The sequence below is a fragment of the Carcharodon carcharias genome, chromosome 11 (assembly GCF_017639515.1).
Source record: "Carcharodon carcharias isolate sCarCar2 chromosome 11, sCarCar2.pri, whole genome shotgun sequence".
Lineage (NCBI taxonomy): Eukaryota > Metazoa > Chordata > Chondrichthyes > Lamniformes > Lamnidae > Carcharodon > Carcharodon carcharias.
Window position 1 is genome coordinate 63,627,197 of NC_054477.1, and position 18,306 is coordinate 63,645,502.

At 49.1% G+C, this 18,306-nt stretch overlaps 1 protein-coding gene across 3 annotated transcripts in view; it reads right to left on the reverse strand.

Moving 5' to 3' along the window:
• Positions 1–18,306, reverse strand: part of LOC121284000 (glutamate receptor 4) — a 304,238-nt gene that overhangs the window by 188,396 nt on the left and 97,536 nt on the right. For 2 of the 3 annotated variants that reach the window (XM_041198891.1, XM_041198890.1), the window contains exon 7: positions 13,210–13,218. The exons of the other annotated variant lie outside the window; for it this stretch is intronic. In XM_041198891.1, the coding sequence (XP_041054825.1) occupies positions 13,210–13,218 (9 nt within the window). The remainder of the gene's footprint in view (positions 1–13,209; positions 13,219–18,306) is intronic. 3 annotated transcript variants of the gene reach the window in all.

An 18,306-nucleotide genomic window follows, 5' to 3' on the forward strand; every position in this document is an offset into this window, starting at 1 on the left:
ATGTTAATAAGAAATAAAAACAAAAAAAAACTACGAATGCTGGAAATCCAAAACAAAAACAGAATTACCTGGAAAAACTCAGCAGGTCTGGCAGCATCGGCGGAGAAGAAAAGAGTTTCGAGTCCTCATGACCCTTCGACAGAACTTGAGTTCGAGTCCAAGAAAGAGTTGAAATATAAGCTGGTTTAAGGTGTGTGTGTGGGGGGCGGAGAGATAGAGAGAGAGAGAGGTGGGGGGGGGTGTGGTTGTAGGGACAAACAAGCAGTGATAGAAGCAGATCATCAAAAGATGTCAACGACAATAGTACAATAGAACACATAGGTGTCAAAGTTAAAGTTGGTGATATTATCTAAACGAATGTGCTAATTAAGAATGGATGGTAGGGCACTCAAGGTTTAGCTCTAGTGGGGGTTTTTTTTTATATAATGGAAATAGGTGGGAAAAGGAAAATCTTTATAATTTATTGGAAAAAAAAAGGGAAGGGGGAAAACAGAAAGGGGGTGGGATGGGGGAGGGAGCTCACGACCTAAAGTTGTTGAATTCAATATTCAGTCCGGAAGGCTGTAAAGTCCCTAGTCGGAAGATGAGGTGTCGTTCCTCCAGTTTACGTTGGGCTTCACTGGAACAATGCAGCAAGCCAAGGACAGACATGTGGGCAAGAGAGCAGGGTGGAGTGTTAAAATGGCAAGCAGCAGGGAGGTTTGGGTCATTCTTGCGGACAGACCACAGGTGTTCTGCAAAGCGGTCGCCCAGTTTACGTTTGGTCTCTCCAATGTAGAGGAGACCACATTGGGAGCAACGAATGCAGTAGACTAAGTTGGGGGAAATGCAAGTGAAATGCTGCTTCACTTGAAAGGAGTGTTTGGGTCCTTGGACGGTGAGGAGAGAGGAAGTGAAGGGGCAGGTGTTGCATCTTTTGCGTGGGCATGGGGTGGTGCCATAGGAGGGGGTTGAGGAGTAGGGGGTGATGGAGGAGTGGACCAGGGTGTTCCGGAGGGAGCGATTCCTACGGAATGCCGATAAGGGGGGTGAAGGGAAGATGTGTTTGGTGGTGGCATCATGCTGGAGTTGGCGGAAATGGCAGAGGATGATCCTTTGAATGCGGAGGCTGGTGGGGTGATAAGTGAGGACAAGGGGGACCCTATCATGTTTCTGGAAGGGAGGAGAAGGCGTGAGGGCGGATGCGCGGGAGATGGGCCAGACACAGTTGAGGGCCCTGTCAACGACCGTGGGTGGAAAACCTCGGTTAAGGAAGAAGGAGGACATGTCAGAGGAACTGTTTTTGAATGTAGCATCATCGGAACAGAAGCGACGGAGGTGAAGGAACTGAGAGAATGGGATGGAGTCCTTACAGGAAGCGGGGTGTGAGGAGCTGTAGTCGAGATAGCTGTGGGAGTCGGTGGGTTTGTAATGGATATTGGTGGACAGTCTATCACCAGAGATTGAGACAGAGAGGTCAAGGAAGGGAAGGGAAGTGTCAGAGATGGACCACGTGAAAATGATGGAGGGGTGGAGATTGGAAGCAAATTAAATAAATTTTTCCAAGTCCCGACGAGAGCATGAGGCGGCACCGAAGTAATCATCGATGTACCGGAGAAAGAGTTGTGGAAGGGGGCCGGAGTAAGACTGCAACAAGGAATGTTCCACATACCCCATAAAGAGACAGGCATAGCTGGGGCCCATGCGGGTACCCATAGCCACACCTTTTATTTGGAGGAAGTGAGAGGAGTTGAAGGAGAAATTGTTCAGCGTGAGAACAAGTTCAGCCAGACGGAGGAGAGTAGTGGTGGATGGGGATTGTTCGGGCCTCTGTTCAAGGAAGAAGCTAAGGGCCCTCAGACCATCCTGGTGGGGGATGGAGGTGTAGAGGGATTGGACGTCCATGGTGAAGAGGAAGCGGTTGGGGCCAGGGAACTGGAAATTGTTGATGTGACGTAAGGTGTCAGAGGAATCACGGATGTAGGTGGGAAGGGACTGGACAAGGGGAGAGAGAAGGGAGTCAAGATAAGAAGAAATGAGTTCTGTGGGGCAGGAGCAAGCTGAGATGATTGGTCTACCGGGGCAGTTCTGTTTGTGGATTTTGGGTAGGAGATAGAAGCGGGCCGTCCGAGGTTGGGCGACTATCAGGTTGGAAGCTGTGGGAGGGAGATCCCAAGAGGAACTGAGGTCAGTGACAGTCCTGGAAACAATGGCTTGATGTTCAGTGGTGGGGTCATGGTCCAGGGAGAGGTAGGAGGAAGTGTCTGCGAGTTGACGCTCAGCCTCCGCGAGGTAGAGGTCAGTGCGCCAGACAACAACAGCACCACCCTTGTCAGCGGGTTTGATGACAATGTCAGGGTTGGACCTGAGAGAATGGAGTGCAGTAAGTTCAGAGAGAGACAGGTTAGAATGGGTGAGAGGAGCAGAGAAATTGAGACGACTAATGTCGTGCCGACAGTTCTCAATGAAAAGATCGAGAGAAGGTAAGAATCCAGAGGGAGGGGTCCAGGTGGAGGGAGAATATTGGAGATGGGTAAAAGGATCCGTTGAACTGGGAGAGGACTCCTGCCCAAAGAAGTGAGCCCGGAGACGAAGACGGCGGAAGAAGAGTTCAGTATCATGCCGAGCCCGAAATTCATTGAGGTGAGGGCGTAAGGGTATGAAACTAAGTCGTTTGCTGAGCACTGAACGTTCAGCATCGGAGAGGGGAAGTTCAGGGGGTATAGTGAATACACGGCTGGGGTTGGGATTGGAAGATGGGGTGGGGACGGAGGGACAGGCAGGGGTGGAGGGTCCTAGATGGGTGTTGGTGTCGATGAGTTGTTGGAGCTTGCGTTCCTTAGCACTTGAGAGAAAGAGAAAAAGTTTCTTGTTGAGGCGTCGGATGAGCCGAAGGATAAAATGAAACTGGGGGCACGCGCAGCTTTGAAAAAGGGTACGGCGGTACTGCTGGAGGGAGAGGTCGAGTGTGTTCATATGGCGGCGCATGGCACTGAATGTGGATCTCAGAATGTGACGGGAACAGCAGTCCGAGAAACGTTTGATGTCCCGGAGATACCTGTAATCCTGGGTGGGTTCGAAACATGAGGGGTGGAATTTCAGTTGAAATCCATGTGGGGTAAGTCGGAGACGGAGACAGTCACTGAGAAAGGAGATATGGCTGTGAAAGCGGGCTTTAGTAAACACCTTGTCAAACACTAGGAGGGAAATGGAAAGCAACGAAGGTGAGCAAGACAACAGAGAGATACGGAAATCTTGTCGCAGAGAGGAACAGAACTTCTTCAAGGAGGTAGGCATTTCTTGAAGAGCAGTGGCAGTCAATTAAACACAGAGATAAAAACAAAAAAAACTGCGGATGCTGGAAATCCAAAACAAAAACAGAATTACCTGGAAAAACTCAGCAGGTCTGGTAGCGTCGGCGGAGAAGAAAAGAGTTGACGTTTCGAGTCCTCATGACCCAGCCGTGTATTCACTATACCCCCTGACCTTCCCCTCTCCGATGCTGAACGTTCAGTGCTCAGCAAAGGACTTAGTTTCATACCCTTACGCCCTCACCTCAGTGAATTTCGGGCTCGGCATGATACTGAACTCTTCTTCTGCCATCTTCGTCTCCGGGCTCACTTCTTTGGGCAGGAGTCCTCTCCCAGTTCAACGGATCCTTTTACCCATCTCCAATATTCTCCCACCACCTGGACCCCTCCCTCTGGATTCTTACCTTCTCTCGATCTTTTCATTGAGAACTGTCGGCGCGACATTAGTCGTCTCAATTTCTCTGCTCCTCTCACCCATTCTAACCTGTCTCTCTCTGCACCTACTGCACTCCATTCTCTCAAGTCCAACCCTGAAATTGTTATCAAACCCGCTGACAAGGGTGGTGCTGTTGTTGTCTGGAGCACTGACCTCTACCTCGCGGAGGCTGAGCGTCAACTCGCAGACACTTCCTCCTACCTCTCCCTGGACCATGACCCCACCACTGAACATCAAGCCATTGTTTCCAGGACTGTCACTGACCTCATCTCCTCTGGGGATCTCCCTCCCACAGCTTCCAACCTGATAGTTGCCCAACCTCGGACGGTCCACTTCTATCTCCTACCCAAAATCCACAAACGGAACTGCCCAGGTAGACCGATCGTCTCAGCTTGCTCCTGCCCCACAGAACTCATTTCTCGTTATCTTGACTCCCTTCTCTCTCCCCTTGTCCAGTTCCTTCCCACCTACATCCGTGATTCCTCTGACACCTTACGTCACATCAACAATTTCCAGTTCCCTGGCCCCAACCGCTTCCTCTTCACCATGGACGTCCAATCCCTCTACACCTCCATCCCCCACCAGGATGGTCTGAGGGCCCTTAGCTTCTCCCTCGAACAGAGGCCCGAACAATCCCCATCCACCACTACTCTCCTCCGTCTGGCTGAACTTGTTCTCACGCTGAACAATTTCTCCTTCAACTCCTCTCACTTCCTCCAAATAAAAGGTGTGGCTATGGGTACCCGCATGGGCCCCAGCTATGCCTGTCTCTTTATGGGGTATGTGGAACATTCCTTGTTGCAGTCCTACTCCGGCCCCCTTCCACAACTCTTTCTCCGGTACATCGATGATTACTTCGGTGCCGCTTCATGCTCTCGTCGGGACTTGGAAAAATTTATTAATTTTGCTTCCAATCTCCACCCCTCCATCATTTTCACGTGGTCCATCTCTGACACTTCCCTTCCCTTCCTTGACCTCTCTGTCTCAATCTCTGGTGATAGACTGTCCACCAATATCCATTACAAACCCACCGACTCCCACAGCTATCTCGACTACAGCTCCTCACACCCCGCTTCCTGTAAGGACTCCATCCCATTCTCTCAGTTCCTTCGCCTCCGTCGCATCTGTTCCGATGATGCTACATTCAAAAACAGTTCCTCTGACATGTCCTCCTTCTTCCTTAACCGAGGTTTTCCACCCACGGTCGTTGACAGGGCCCTCAACCGTGTCCGGCCCATCTCCCGCGCATCCGCCCTCACGCCTTCTCCTCCCTTCCAGAAACATGATAGGGTCCCCCTTGTCCTCACTTATCACCCCACCAGCCTCCGCATTCAACGGATCATCCTCTGTCATTTCCGCCAACTCCAGCATGATGCCACCACCAAACACATCTTCCCTTCACCCCCCTTATCGGCATTCAGTAGGGATCGCTCCCTCCGGAACACCCTGGTCCACTCCTCCATCACCCCCTACTCCTCAACCCCCTCCTATGGCACCACCCCATGCCCACGCAAAAGATGCAACACCTGCCCCTTCACTTCCTCTCTCCTCACCGTCCAAGGACCCAAACACTCCTTTCAAGTGAAGCAGCATTTCACTTACATTTCCCCCAACTTAGTCTACTGCATTCGTTGCTCCCAATGTGGTCTCCTCTACATTGGAGAGACCAAACGTAAACTGGGCGACCGCTTTGCAGAACACCTGCGGTCTGTCCGCAAGAATGACCCAAACCTCCCTGTTGCTTGCCATTTTAACACTCCATTCTGCTCTCTTGCCCACATGTCTGTCCTTGGCTTGCTGCATTGTTCCAGTGAAGCCCAACGTAAACTGGAGGAACAACACCTCATCTTCCGACTAGGGACTTTACAGCCTTCCGGACTGAATATTGAATTCAACAACTTTAGGTCGTGAGCTCCCTCCCCGATCCCCACCCCCTTTCTGTTTTCCCCCTTCCCTTTTTTTTTCCAATGAATTATAAAGATTTTCCTTTTCCCACCTATTTCCATTATATAAAAAACCCCCCCACTAGAGCTATACCTTGAGTGCCTTACCATCCAATCTTAATTAACACATTCGTTTAGATAATATCACCAACTTTAACTTTAACACCTATGTGTTCTATTGTACTATTGTCGTTGACATCTTTTGATGATCTGCTTCTATCACTGCTTGTTTGTCCCTACAACCACACACCCCACCCACCTCTCTCTCTCTCTATCTCTCCACCCCCCCACACACACACCTTAAACCAGCTTATATTTCAACTCTTTCTTGGACTCGAACTCAAGTTCTGTCGAAGGGTCATGAGGACTCGAAACATCAACTCTTTTCTTCTCCGCTGATGCTGCCAGACCTGCTGAGTTTTTCCAGGTAATTCTGTTTTTGTTTTGGATTTCCAGCATCCGCAGTTTTTTTTGTTTTTATCTCTGTGTTTAATTGACTGCCACTGCTCTTCAAGAAATGCCTACCTCCTTGAAGAAGTTCTGTTCCTCTCTGCGACAAGATTTCCGTATCTCTCTGTTGTCTTGCTCACCTTCGTTGCTTTCCATTTCCCTCCTAGTGTTTGACAAGGTGTTTACTAAAACCCGCTTTCACAGCCATATCTCCTTTCTCAGTGACTGCCTCCGTCTCCGACTTACCCCACGTGGATTTCAACTGAAATTCCATCCCTCATGTTTCGAACCCACCCAGGATTACAGGTATCTCCGGGACATCAAACGTTTCTCGGACTGCTGTTCCCGTCACATTCTGAAATCCACACTCAATGCCATGCGCCGCCATATGAACACACTCGACCTCTCCCTCCAGCAGCACCACCGTACACTTTTTCAAAGCTGCGCGTGCCCCCAGTTTCATTTTATCCTTCGGCTCATCCGACGCCTCAACAAGAAACTTTTTCTCTTTCTCTCAAGTGCTAAGGAACGCAAGCTCCAACAACTCATCGACACCAACACCCATCTAGGACCCTCCACCCCTGCTTGTCCCTCCGTCCCCACCCTTTCTTCCAATCCCAACCCCAGCCGTGTATTCACTATACCCCCTGACCTTCCCCTCTCCGATGCTGAACGTTCAGTGCTCAGCAAAGGATTTAGTTTCATACCCTTACGCCCTCACCTCAATGAATTTCGGGCTCGGCATGATACTGAACTCTTCTTCCGCCGTCTTCGTCTCCGGGCTCACTTCTTTGGGCAGGAGTCCTCTCCCAGTTCAACGGATCCTTTTACCCATCTCCAATATTCTCCCTCCACCTGGACCCCTCCCTCTGGATTCTTACCTTCTCTCGATCTTTTCATTGAGAACTGTCGGCGCGACATTAGTCGTCTCAATTTCTCTGCTCCTCTCACCCATTCTAACCTGTCTCTCTCTGAACTTACTGCACTCCATTCTCTCAGGTCCAACTCTGACATAGTCATCAAACCCGCTGACAAGGGTGGTGCTGTTGTTGTCTGGCGCACTGACCTCTACCTCGCGGAGGCTGAGCGTCAACTCGCAGACACTTCCTCCTACCTCTCCCTGGACCATGACCCCACCACTGAACATCAAGCCATTGTTTCCAGGACTGTCACTGACCTCATCTCCTCTGGGGATCTCCCTCCCACAGCTTCCAACCTGATAGTTGCTCAACCTCGGACAGTCCGCTTCTATCTCCTACCCAAAATCCACAAACGGAACTGCCCAGGTAGACCGATCGTCTCAGCTTGCTCCTGCCCCACAGAACTCATTTCTCGTTATCTTGACTCCCTTCTCTCTCCCCTCGTCCAGTTCCTTCCCACCTACATCCGTGATTCCTCTGACACCTTACGTCACATCAACAATTTCCAGTTCCCTGGCCCCAACCGCTTCCTCTTCACCATGGACGTCCAATCCCTCTACACCTCCATCCCCCACCAGGATGGTCTGAGGGCCCTTAGCTTCTTCCTCGAACAGAGGCCCGAACAATCCCCATCCACCACTACTCTCCTCCGTCTGGCTGAACTTGTTCTCACGCTGAACAATTTCTCCTTCAACTCCTCTCACTTCCTCCAAATAAAAGGTGTGGCTATGGGTACCCGCATGGGCCCCAGCTATGCCTGTCTCTTTATGGGGTATGTGGAACATTCCTTGTTGCAGTCCTACTCCGGCCCCCTTCCACAACTCTTTCTCCGGTACATCGATGATTACTTCGGTGCCGCTTCATGCTCTCGTCGGGACTTGGAAAAATTTATTAATTTTGCTTCCAATCTCCACCCCTCCATCATTTTCACGTGGTCCATCTCTGACACTTCCCTTCCCTTCCTTGACCTCTCTGTCTCAATCTCTGGTGATAGACTGTCCACCAATATCCATTACAAACCCACCGACTCCCACAGCTATCTCGACTACAGCTCCTCACACCCCGCTTCCTGTAAGGACTCCATCCCATTCTCTCAGTTCCTTCGCCTCCGTCGCATCTGTTCCGATGATGCTACATTCAAAAACAGTTCCTCTGACATGTCCTCCTTCTTCCTTAACCGAGGTTTTCCACCCACGGTCGTTGACAGGGCCCTCAACCGTGTCCGGCCCATCTCCCGCGCATCCGCCCTCACGCCTTCTCCTCCCTTCCAGAAACATGATAGGGTCCCCCTTGTCCTCACTTATCACCCCACCAGCCTCCGCATTCAAAGGATCATCCTCTGTCATTTCCGCCAACTCCAGCATGATGCCACCACCAAACACATCTTCCCTTCACCCCCCTTATCGGCATTCAGTAGGGATCGCTCCCTCCGGAACACCCTGGTCCACTCCTCCATCACCCCCTACTCCTCAACCCCCTCCTATGGCACCACCCCATGCCCACGCAAAAGATGCAACACCTGCCCCTTCACTTCCTCTCTCCTCACCGTCCAAGGACCCAAACACTCCTTTCAAGTGAAGCAGCATTTCACTTGCATTTCCCCCAACTTAGTCTACTGCATTCGTTGCTCCCAATGTGGTCTCCTCTACATTGGAGAGACCAAACGTAAACTGGGCGACCGCTTTGCAGAACACCTGCGGTCTGTCCGCAAGAATGACCCAAACCTCCCTGTCACTTGCCATTTTAACACTCCACCCTGCTCGCTTGCCCACATGTCTGTCCTTGGCTTGCTGCATTGTCCTAGTGAAGCCCAACGTAAACTGGAGGAACAACACCTCATCTTCCGACTAGGGACTTTACAGCCTTCCGGACTGAATATTGAATTCAACAACTTTAGGTCGTGAGCTTCCTCCCCCATCCCCACCCCCTTTCTGTTTTCCCCCTTCCCTTTTTTTTCCATTAAATTATAAAGATTTTCCTTTTCCCACCTATTTCCATTATATATAAAAAAACCCCCACTAGAGCTATACCTTGAGTGCCCTACCATCCATTCTTAATTAGCACATTCGTTTAGATAATATCACCAACTTTAACTTTAACACCTATGTGTTCTATTGTACTATTGTCGTTGACATCTTTTGATGATCTGCTTCTATCACTGCTTGTTTGTCCCTACAACCACACCACCCCCCCCCCCCCCACCTCTCTCTCTATCTCTCCGCCCCCTACACACACACCTTAAACCAGCTTATATTTCAACTCTTTCTTGGACTCGAACTCAAGTTCTGTCGAAGGGTCATGAGGACTTGAAACGTCAACTCTTTTCTTCTCCGCCGATGCTGCCAGACCTGCTGAGTTTTTCCAGGTAATTCTGTTTTTGTATGTTAATAAGCTTGTTTGTCACTACAACCACACCAACCCCTTCCACTTCTCTCTCTCTCCCCCCCACCCCCCCCAACACACCTTAAACCAGCTTATATTTCAACTCTTTCTTGGACTCACTCAAGTTCTGTCGAAGGGTCATGAGGATTCGAAACGTTAACTCTTTTCTTCTCCACCGATGCTGCCAGACCTGCTGAGTTTTTCCAGGTAATTCTGCTTTTGTTAATAAGCTTTGCCTTTTTAGTTGACAGAACTGGTTTTATAATAAACTAATAAGTTTGTTGTTTATTGAAAGAAACCTGGTTAAAGTCTCTTTTATTCTGACGGGTAACAATAGTAAAGGTAAACAATTGGCCATTTTGGTGAGTGAATCAAACTTTTAAACTAATGGTGCGACCTGTGTAGTGGGGCTAGTCAAACTGCACAATCCTTCCATCCCAGTCATAACAAAGGAGATACTTGCATAGGAGGCGGTACAGCAAAGTTTCACTAAATTGTTCTCTGGGATGAAGGGGTTGTCCTATGATGAGACGCTGAGTAAATTGGGCTTAGATTCTCTGGAGTTTAAAAGAATGAGGGACAATCTCATGTTAACCTACAAAATTTTGAAGGGGCTTATTGGGGTGGATGCTGAGAGATTGCTTCCATTGGTTAGGTAATCGAAAATACATGGGCGCAGTCACAGGATAAGGGGCTAATCATTTAGGACTGAGATGTGGAGGAATTTCTTCACTCAAAGGATTGTGAATCTTTGAAATTCTTTACTCTAGAGGGTTGTGGAACTCCACTGTTGAATACATTTAAGGCTGGGATAGATAGATTTTTGGTCTCTCTGGGAATTAAGGGATATGGGGAGTGGGCAGAAAAATGGAGTTGAAGCCCAAGACCAGCCATGATTGTACTGAATGGTGGAGAGGATCGAGGGGTCTGCTCCTATTTCTTATGTTCTTATGTCCTTGTTCCAAAATCACTGAAAGCTAACATGCATGTGCAGCCAGCAATTAGGAAGGCAAATGTTATGTTGGCCTTTATTGCAAGATGATTTGAGTACAGGAGTAAAGAAGTCTTGCTGCAATTGTGTAGAGCCTTGGTGAGACTGCACTTGGTGTATTGTGTACAGTTTTGGTCTCCTTACCTAAGGGAGGATATACTTGTCATGGGGGGAGTGCAATAAAGGTTCACCAGGTTGATCCCTGTGATGGGGGGTTTGACCTATGAGGAAAGATTGAGGAGACTGGGCCTGTATTCTCTAGCATTCAGAAGAATGAGAGGAAGTCTCAATGAGACATACAAAATTCTTACATGGCTCGACAAGGTAGATCCAGGAAGGATGCTTCCGTGCCTAGGGTGTCTAGAAGCAGTGGACACAGTCTCAGAATAAGGGGCAAGCCACTTAGGACTGAGATGAGGAGGAATTACTTCACTCAGAGGGTGGTAAATCTTTGGCATTCTCTACCCAAGAGGGCTGTAGAGGCTCAGACACTGAATATGTTCAAGACAGAGGTTGATAGATTTCGAGACAGGAAAGATATCAAAGGATATGGAGATAGTGCACAAAAATGGTGTTGCAGTTGAAGATCAGCCATGATCTATTTGAATGATGGAGCAGGCGTTAGGGGCCGATTGGCCAACTCCTGTTCCTATGTTCCTGTGTTCTGTTTTTATTACAGATCTTCAGTCTGTGCAATATTTTGCTTTCGTATTACTGGTTGGAGATATTCATGGATAATTTGACCATGTGACATCTGACTTTATGATGCAGAATCACATGTCATCTGATCACATGTACACTTCTACAAATGTATTGCATTTACCTTATAAAGATTGGATCCCCTGTAGTTGAGTAATTTTGCCCATTTTGTGCCAGCAGCTGGTGTGGAACAAGCTCCAAGGACCAGAAAGCCACTCACTAGCAGGTTAAAAGAGCAAACTGAGGGCATGGGAGAGGGGAAACCAAGGGTGGTTAAAAAGGGGAAATTGGGGGTGATCAAGAGGGGAGGCTGGGGGAGTGCAAGAAGGGAAACCCCATGTACGCAAGGGGAAAATGGTGGGTGCACAAGAGGAGAAATAGAAATGGGCAAGAGGGGAAACCAGGGGAGGGGTATCTGAACATGGGGGAGTGGTTTGCAGAGGGAATACCAGAGGTGAGAGGAACTTTGACACCACCAGAAACAAATGGTAACTATTGTGCTCTCTTACTGCCTGTTGCCACCATAGATGTTGAGGGTCTCGATGTAAACTTCAAGGGATCTGTCTCTATGCTATCTAAGCTAAGCAAGATATTGAGACTGACAAGGGTTCCAGTCGAACACAACTAAATTAAGTTTATTACTAGCAACAATTATATACAGCTCTGCACAGGCCTTGATCCAGCCTGTGTCCTAAAAGTTACATAAGCTGATTACTTGTCTATATGCCTGACTCATAAGATATACATAAAGGCCAGGATTTTTCATTCATTGGGCAGGCTCGGCAGGAGCGGGTGAGGGTGGTCGTGGAGCCGGCCGTCGCCCATGATCAGATCCGCACCTCAAATTCACGCAGGCGGACCAATTAAGGCCGCCCTACATGGATCGCGAGTGGTAGCACTGATCGCTACCTGTGTGGATGGTGGGGGAGGAGGAAGCGTCGGGTCCAGCACTCTTTCACTCATGCGCATGAAAGAGCGTTTCAATCTCCCTGAGGCACGGAGCTGCTTCAGGGAGATTGAAACACTTTTTAAAATAATAAATTAATACAATAAAAATTTAATGAAACATGTTCCATCTCATGTGACTGTCACATGAGATGAGACATGTTTTAATTTTTCAAAAAAAATTTTTAATTTAATTTGTAAAAGCTTTAGGATGAGGCTTCCTAAAAAACATAAAGGCCACTTGGCCTTTTCACCTGCTTCACGGTTGGATGGGCAGCGTAGAATGGGGTTAATTACCTGGTTAATGGCCTTATTAGGCCTATCAATTATCGGCAGGCACACAGCTGACTCCAGCACGCGCCTGCCAAACGAAATATCGTGAGACTTTGCAATGACGTCAGAACGCACACCTGATATCATCACACGTCATTTAACATTCGGGCATGTAAGGTGCACACCTGCACGCCGAATAGAAAATTCTGCTCAAAGCATTACTGATACAGAGTCACAGACAGTGGCGAATATCTGTAATAGAGATCACAGGCAATAGTGAACATCTAACATGGAGGCTGTACCTTTGATCCTCCAGCCTTACACATAGTGATGTCGTTATGCAGCTTCTTAAAGGTGCATGTCATTGTCTGCATTGGCATCCATACAATATCACAACAGTGATTCACTGAAACTGCACTGAAAACTAATAGTAATACTGGTAAAATTCAGCTTCCCATTATAATCAACAATCATATTATAAGTGATGGATAGGCTATAAGTAACTTGTAATAATAGTAATCCTATAACCTGCTGATATTCAATCTAAAATCATACTGCACTAGGGGCAGTAAGGCTCCCTAGGTACGATTTTCAACAGTCCCGATCTCTCCAGTAACCACATTCCCCAAACCCCAACCAACGATATTTTTATATTCCTTCTTTTTAAATTTATATTTTATTCCATTTGAAATGAAATTTAAGTCTTGACCTCAACAGTCACATGTGGTGATGTATCCCCCAGTCAAATAGACATCAGTTCCAGATGTTTCTTTCTCATTGCCTTCTTGTTTCTTCCAGTGGAATCCTTGGGTTTTCCACTGCTAATGGAAATAATCTTTTGCTGTCAACCCACAGTAAGGACCCCAGATTTCACTTACACCTTTACTGGCTGCTCTACTGACAGTGTTCCTGCCACTTATGACCCTGACGCTGCCCCAGTTCTGTGGGAAATGTTGGTCCCTACATCCACACCAAATTCATTTCTCCCTTGCTCTTGAGCCCTAATCTTCCTACCACTAGACCCATAGCTCCCCTTCCTCGATCTCCATCTTGTCCTAGGTTCCATTCCCTATCTTGTCAATCTGCAGTTCTCCAGTCTGCATCTTTCCCCCAAACCACCTTTCTCTAATTCCCAGGCCGGAATTTTCTGGCCCCATTGACGTTGGGCGTCATGGCAGGTGGCGGGGGAGGGGATAATATGGCGAGATGCCAAAAATCAGTTGTGCGCCATCATCAACCAGCTTGCAAATATCCAGTCCACCCGTCAATGGCGGGGGTCGCTTCCTGCCGCTGCACATCAGGAATACTTTAATACTTTAGCATCTCATTATAAGTCCTGCCTGCTGAAATCATCACCTCCATGTCAAAGTTACCACCCACGTTGGTGTGACTTCAGAATGGCGTGCTTCATGATGGCCTTTAAAAGGCATTCACCTGACAACCTGAACTTTAGCGGGATCTTGCTGGTGAGCACACACAACCTTGTGCAGTGCTCACATGCATCACCCGTAGGACATCAAGGATGAGGCACCAAGCATTCACGCGGGGGCACAGGCAAGCCACTTTTTCCCAGCTGGCTCTCAGTGCAATGCCAAGGCAAGGGCTCCAGTGCCGGTCAGGCGGGTGTGGGGTTGGGGGCAAGGTAGCACAGACTGAAGGAAGTATACAAGCACATGCTGGGGGTGAGGTGGGGGAAGAGGGGGAGTTGGTGGTGGAAATGGCCACACAACTGGAGAAGCTTGTCAAAAGTGAGCATTTTTCTGCAGCTGAGACTGTTGAGCTGCAGCTCCATTGACATGTCTGAAGTTGGGCCTCTGAAACTTTTCTGTCCACTCAAGCAACACAAAAGCATGCAAGTGCCACCAAATGGTCCAGAACTTTTTCACCCCTCGGGCGCAGAGAGAAGTAGAGCAATTGGCTCACTGGGTAAGTTGTAGAATCCCCTTGAGAAAGGTGGCCATGGCATAGTAACTGGTGGAGGCGCTCACAGCCCCAGGCAATGTCTTTATTAAGACATTGGACCAGTATCCCTCATGGTTCAAGCTAACAGTGCAGCCTTGCATTGTGGGTTAGGAGAATGCCTGCACCTGAGCTGAGGGCACAGCATGCAGTCGAATGGGCAAAGCTGCTGCCAATTGGTCAGGTGGAGTGGGGCAGAGGTGGGTGGGGTTTCAAACAGCCATGGCACTGGCCATCCAAGCAATGGCCAAACTCTGCTGCATGCGTGAAGGGGCCTACAGACTTAACCAAGAGAGGTTTTTAGGATCCTATGCTAACTCACGTGTCTCTCTCTTTGATCCTTTAGGAGGAGAACATCAGGATCATGCAGCCAGGTGATTTAGCAGTGTGCCTCATGGCTTACAGGAAGCAGAGAAGAATAAGAAGAGCGGTGGAGGTGCCTGGCTTGGCAAAGGGAGGACCACCTCCCTCAAGATATAGGCGCGCGGGGCGCACTGTGCATGCAGCTGAAGATCCACAGCGAGCCGTCACCTGTAGGTGCCTCGTTTATCCCAGGGTCTATGGACGCTGCTTGTCATTCCTGCAAATGACTGAGAACCAGTGTCGCCAAAGACTGCACATGTCTAGGGAACTGATCAGTCACGTATGCCACCTGCTGCAGGATTTGGCGTCACAGGGACATGGAGGCCATCCACTGCCAGTGGTCATGAAAGTGACTGTGGCACTCAATACTTATGCCAGTGGCTCCTTCCAGGGCTCCAAAGGTGACCTGTGCGGGATCTCACAAGCCTCCATGCACAAGGACATCCAAGATGTCACGGATGCCATCTTTGCAAAGGCATAGAACTTTGTGCATTTCACCCGGGATCAGGAAAGCCAGGAAGCAAGAGCGCTGGGATTTGCGTAGATCTCAGGTTTCCCACAGGTCCAGGATGCCATTGTCTACATTCATGTGGCACTTAGATCTCTGTGGCAACAAGCAGTCAACTATGTCAACCGCAAGGGCTTCCACTCACTGAATGTTCAGTTGGTGTGCGACCACCACAAATGCATCCTACAGGTCTGCAAGCAATTCCCAGGGAGTGGCCATGATTCCTACATCCTTAGCAGATCCCTGACATCTTCCAGGGTCCAGGGAGGCTGCAGGACCGGCTCCTCGGGGTCAAGGGCTACCCCCAGAGGGCATGACTGATGTCGCCTGTGCAGCCGCCTCAGACTGCAGCAGAGCAACGGTATAACAAGGCTTATGCTGCAACCCAAACTTTGGTGGAGCAAACAATAAGTGTTTTGAAATTGAGGGTCCAGTGTCTCGACAGGTGGAGCATTGCAATACAGTCCCCTGTATCATCATCATTGCTTGATGCCCACTGCACAACCTGGCATGGCAATGGAGGGAGAACCTGGTTGAGGAGGGGATAGAGTAGCTGCACATATCCACCGATGAGGAGAACGTCAAAGAAGATGATTGTAATGAGGTCCTCGAAGGCGAGGATGCCGGCGATGAGGCCCTAATAGCTGCAAGATTCATGGAGAATGATGACAAGATGCAGTGAGGATAGTCCTGACATCCTCACCTTGCATCTGTGAACGGTTGACTCCTGTGTGGCTGATGGCAGCGCACATACCCTCAGTGCTCAGGCACATATCATGGAGATGCAGTGGAGGCACTAATAGTCGCTAGATTCCAGGAGGATGATGACGACATGCAGTGAGGACACTCCATAGATCTTCACATTGCCTCTCTGAATGTCTGACTCCTGCCTGGCTGAGGGCAGCTCACTTACGCTCTGTGATCAGGGTCATATCATGGAGACGCAGCCGTGAAACTTTAAATGCACCTGATCCTTTGTCCGCCTTCAGCACCTGTCCCCTTCAGGAGCACAGCATCACTGATCACAGATGCTGAAGAGATGGGGGCCAGCCCCACTTTAAAGGCACTGAGAACACATAGAAAGAATGACGGAACTCTGTGACGCCTGCCCACAACATTCTGGCAGCAATGACAAGCACCATCGAGGTGCAGGCATCAGTAATGTGTCCAGTGAGGCTGGACCATCACTTTAGTCTGAAGATTACACACTGCACAGGGAAGAGGCCCTGGACTGAGACACCTGCTTTTATCTTGTGCAGGAACCACGGTTTCACATCCAAATGACATGAATAGTGCCCATGATAACAAGGAGCCATGGGCAGGGAGACATTCTTGGAAGTTTATTTACAATAGTGAATATTATGTACAAATGATTAACACCCATGCCCAAGCTGTGCAACCACATCTTCTTAACCTTCCTAACACTGCCGCTGCGTCTTTGGTGCTCCCGCGACATCCACAGTGGAGATGGAGGCAGCCTGCTGATTGCTACGCTCTGTCTATGATGACCTTGATAGGCTTCCTCTGGAAGGCCGAAACTGGGAGGGTCCCCACCTGCTTCCCCGGTCTTGCTCTTAGGCAGTGGCTCCCTCCTCGGCCTATGGAGCTGGAGTTGTGGGCTCACAGGAAGAGGGGATTTGGATGGGCCGGACACTCTTGGAGTCACCTGGGTGGATGTGCACCTGCTGATCCTCCTCCCTATGAGTGCCCAAGGGTCCTAACTCCTTGAGGAGAAGACAAAGCTGGAGTGAGATTGAGCTGCCCTGAACACCTCTCACATTGATACTGTTGGAGGTCAACTATGGTGTCAGCAATGGAGTTCAGCCCACGCAGCGGTGCATGACTGATGTCCTGGGTCATGGTCTCCATGGTAGCCGCCATCCTATCAGTTTTGTGGGTAGTGAGTGGTGCCACGGACGGGATGAGGACACGATCTGCAGGGCAGATGAAGGTGAATGTCCCTTATTAATGGTGATGTCCCTTGAATTGGCAGTGAGATCTCTGTGGAGAAGAGTCATACGGACTCAAAACATTAACTTTGTCTTTCTCTCCACAGATGCTGTCAGACTTGCTGAGTTTTTCCAGCACTTTTTGTTTTTGTTTCAGATTTCCAGCATCTGCAGTATTTTGCCTTTACCCTGTGGATGTTTGATGCGGTTGTGAGTTGAAAGTGATGAGAAGAGTGACTTACCCTGGCTGAACGGAGGAGATCATTCATGCTCTTTCGGCACTGGGTAATTGTCCTCTTTTGCAGGGTGTTGGTGCTGACCACCGCTGCCGCCACCTGCCATGCTGGATTTGTCGCCTTGCTTGCTGGTCTTCACCCAGAGTGGGATAGAGAACTTCACGATGGGTCTCCACTGCATCTAGTGGGTGCCTGAGGGAAGTATTGTTAAATTTGGGGCAGCATGTTTCCTCCCTTTGGCAGCCATGACTTTGCAGCAACTTCTGATCCCTTAGAGAGTGCTAGCTCTATGTAGGGGTGCCTTTTAAATATGGCACCTGGATTACTGAGGGCCTGAGGTGATGGTGGGGCAGGCAAATCAGAGGCCACCCTGCCAGCGATCTAGTGTATTCCCCAGGAACGCATTCTTCATGAGTCAGGATGCATCGGGAATGGGATGATGTGGTTCAAGTAAAACATCGTTTTTCCCAGCTGCTATCACACTTTGTGATAATCTGGGACGATTCTGCCCACAGTCTCCAACTTTTCACCACATTCCACCTGTCTCCTCTTGATCTCCCTCTGTTCCGATCCCTATTCCCATCTCTCTTTAATCCTCCAGTCTCCTTATCGAGCCACCCTAACTCCTGAGACCCTCCCCTCCACCTCAATTTCAGAGACTCAGAATGGGGGTGCATGGACAGTCAATTTAAATAGCCAGTCTCCCAGGATACTGGAGTCACAGCTGGGGAAAGGCTGTCCGATTCCAGGAAACTCTTGGCTATTCTAAGAGAACTAAAAGTCCTACTTCCAGCTCCTTCTGAGAGAATGATCATGAAGCATATTTCTCAGCTTTTGCCAATGGTGACATACACAGGCAGGTTCCATTATGAGCCATAATGAAAAAAAAAGATATGGACATATTGAATTACATTTGTGTACCCTGTCCAGTTATTCCCCAGACTTGGACCACCCTTGTTCAT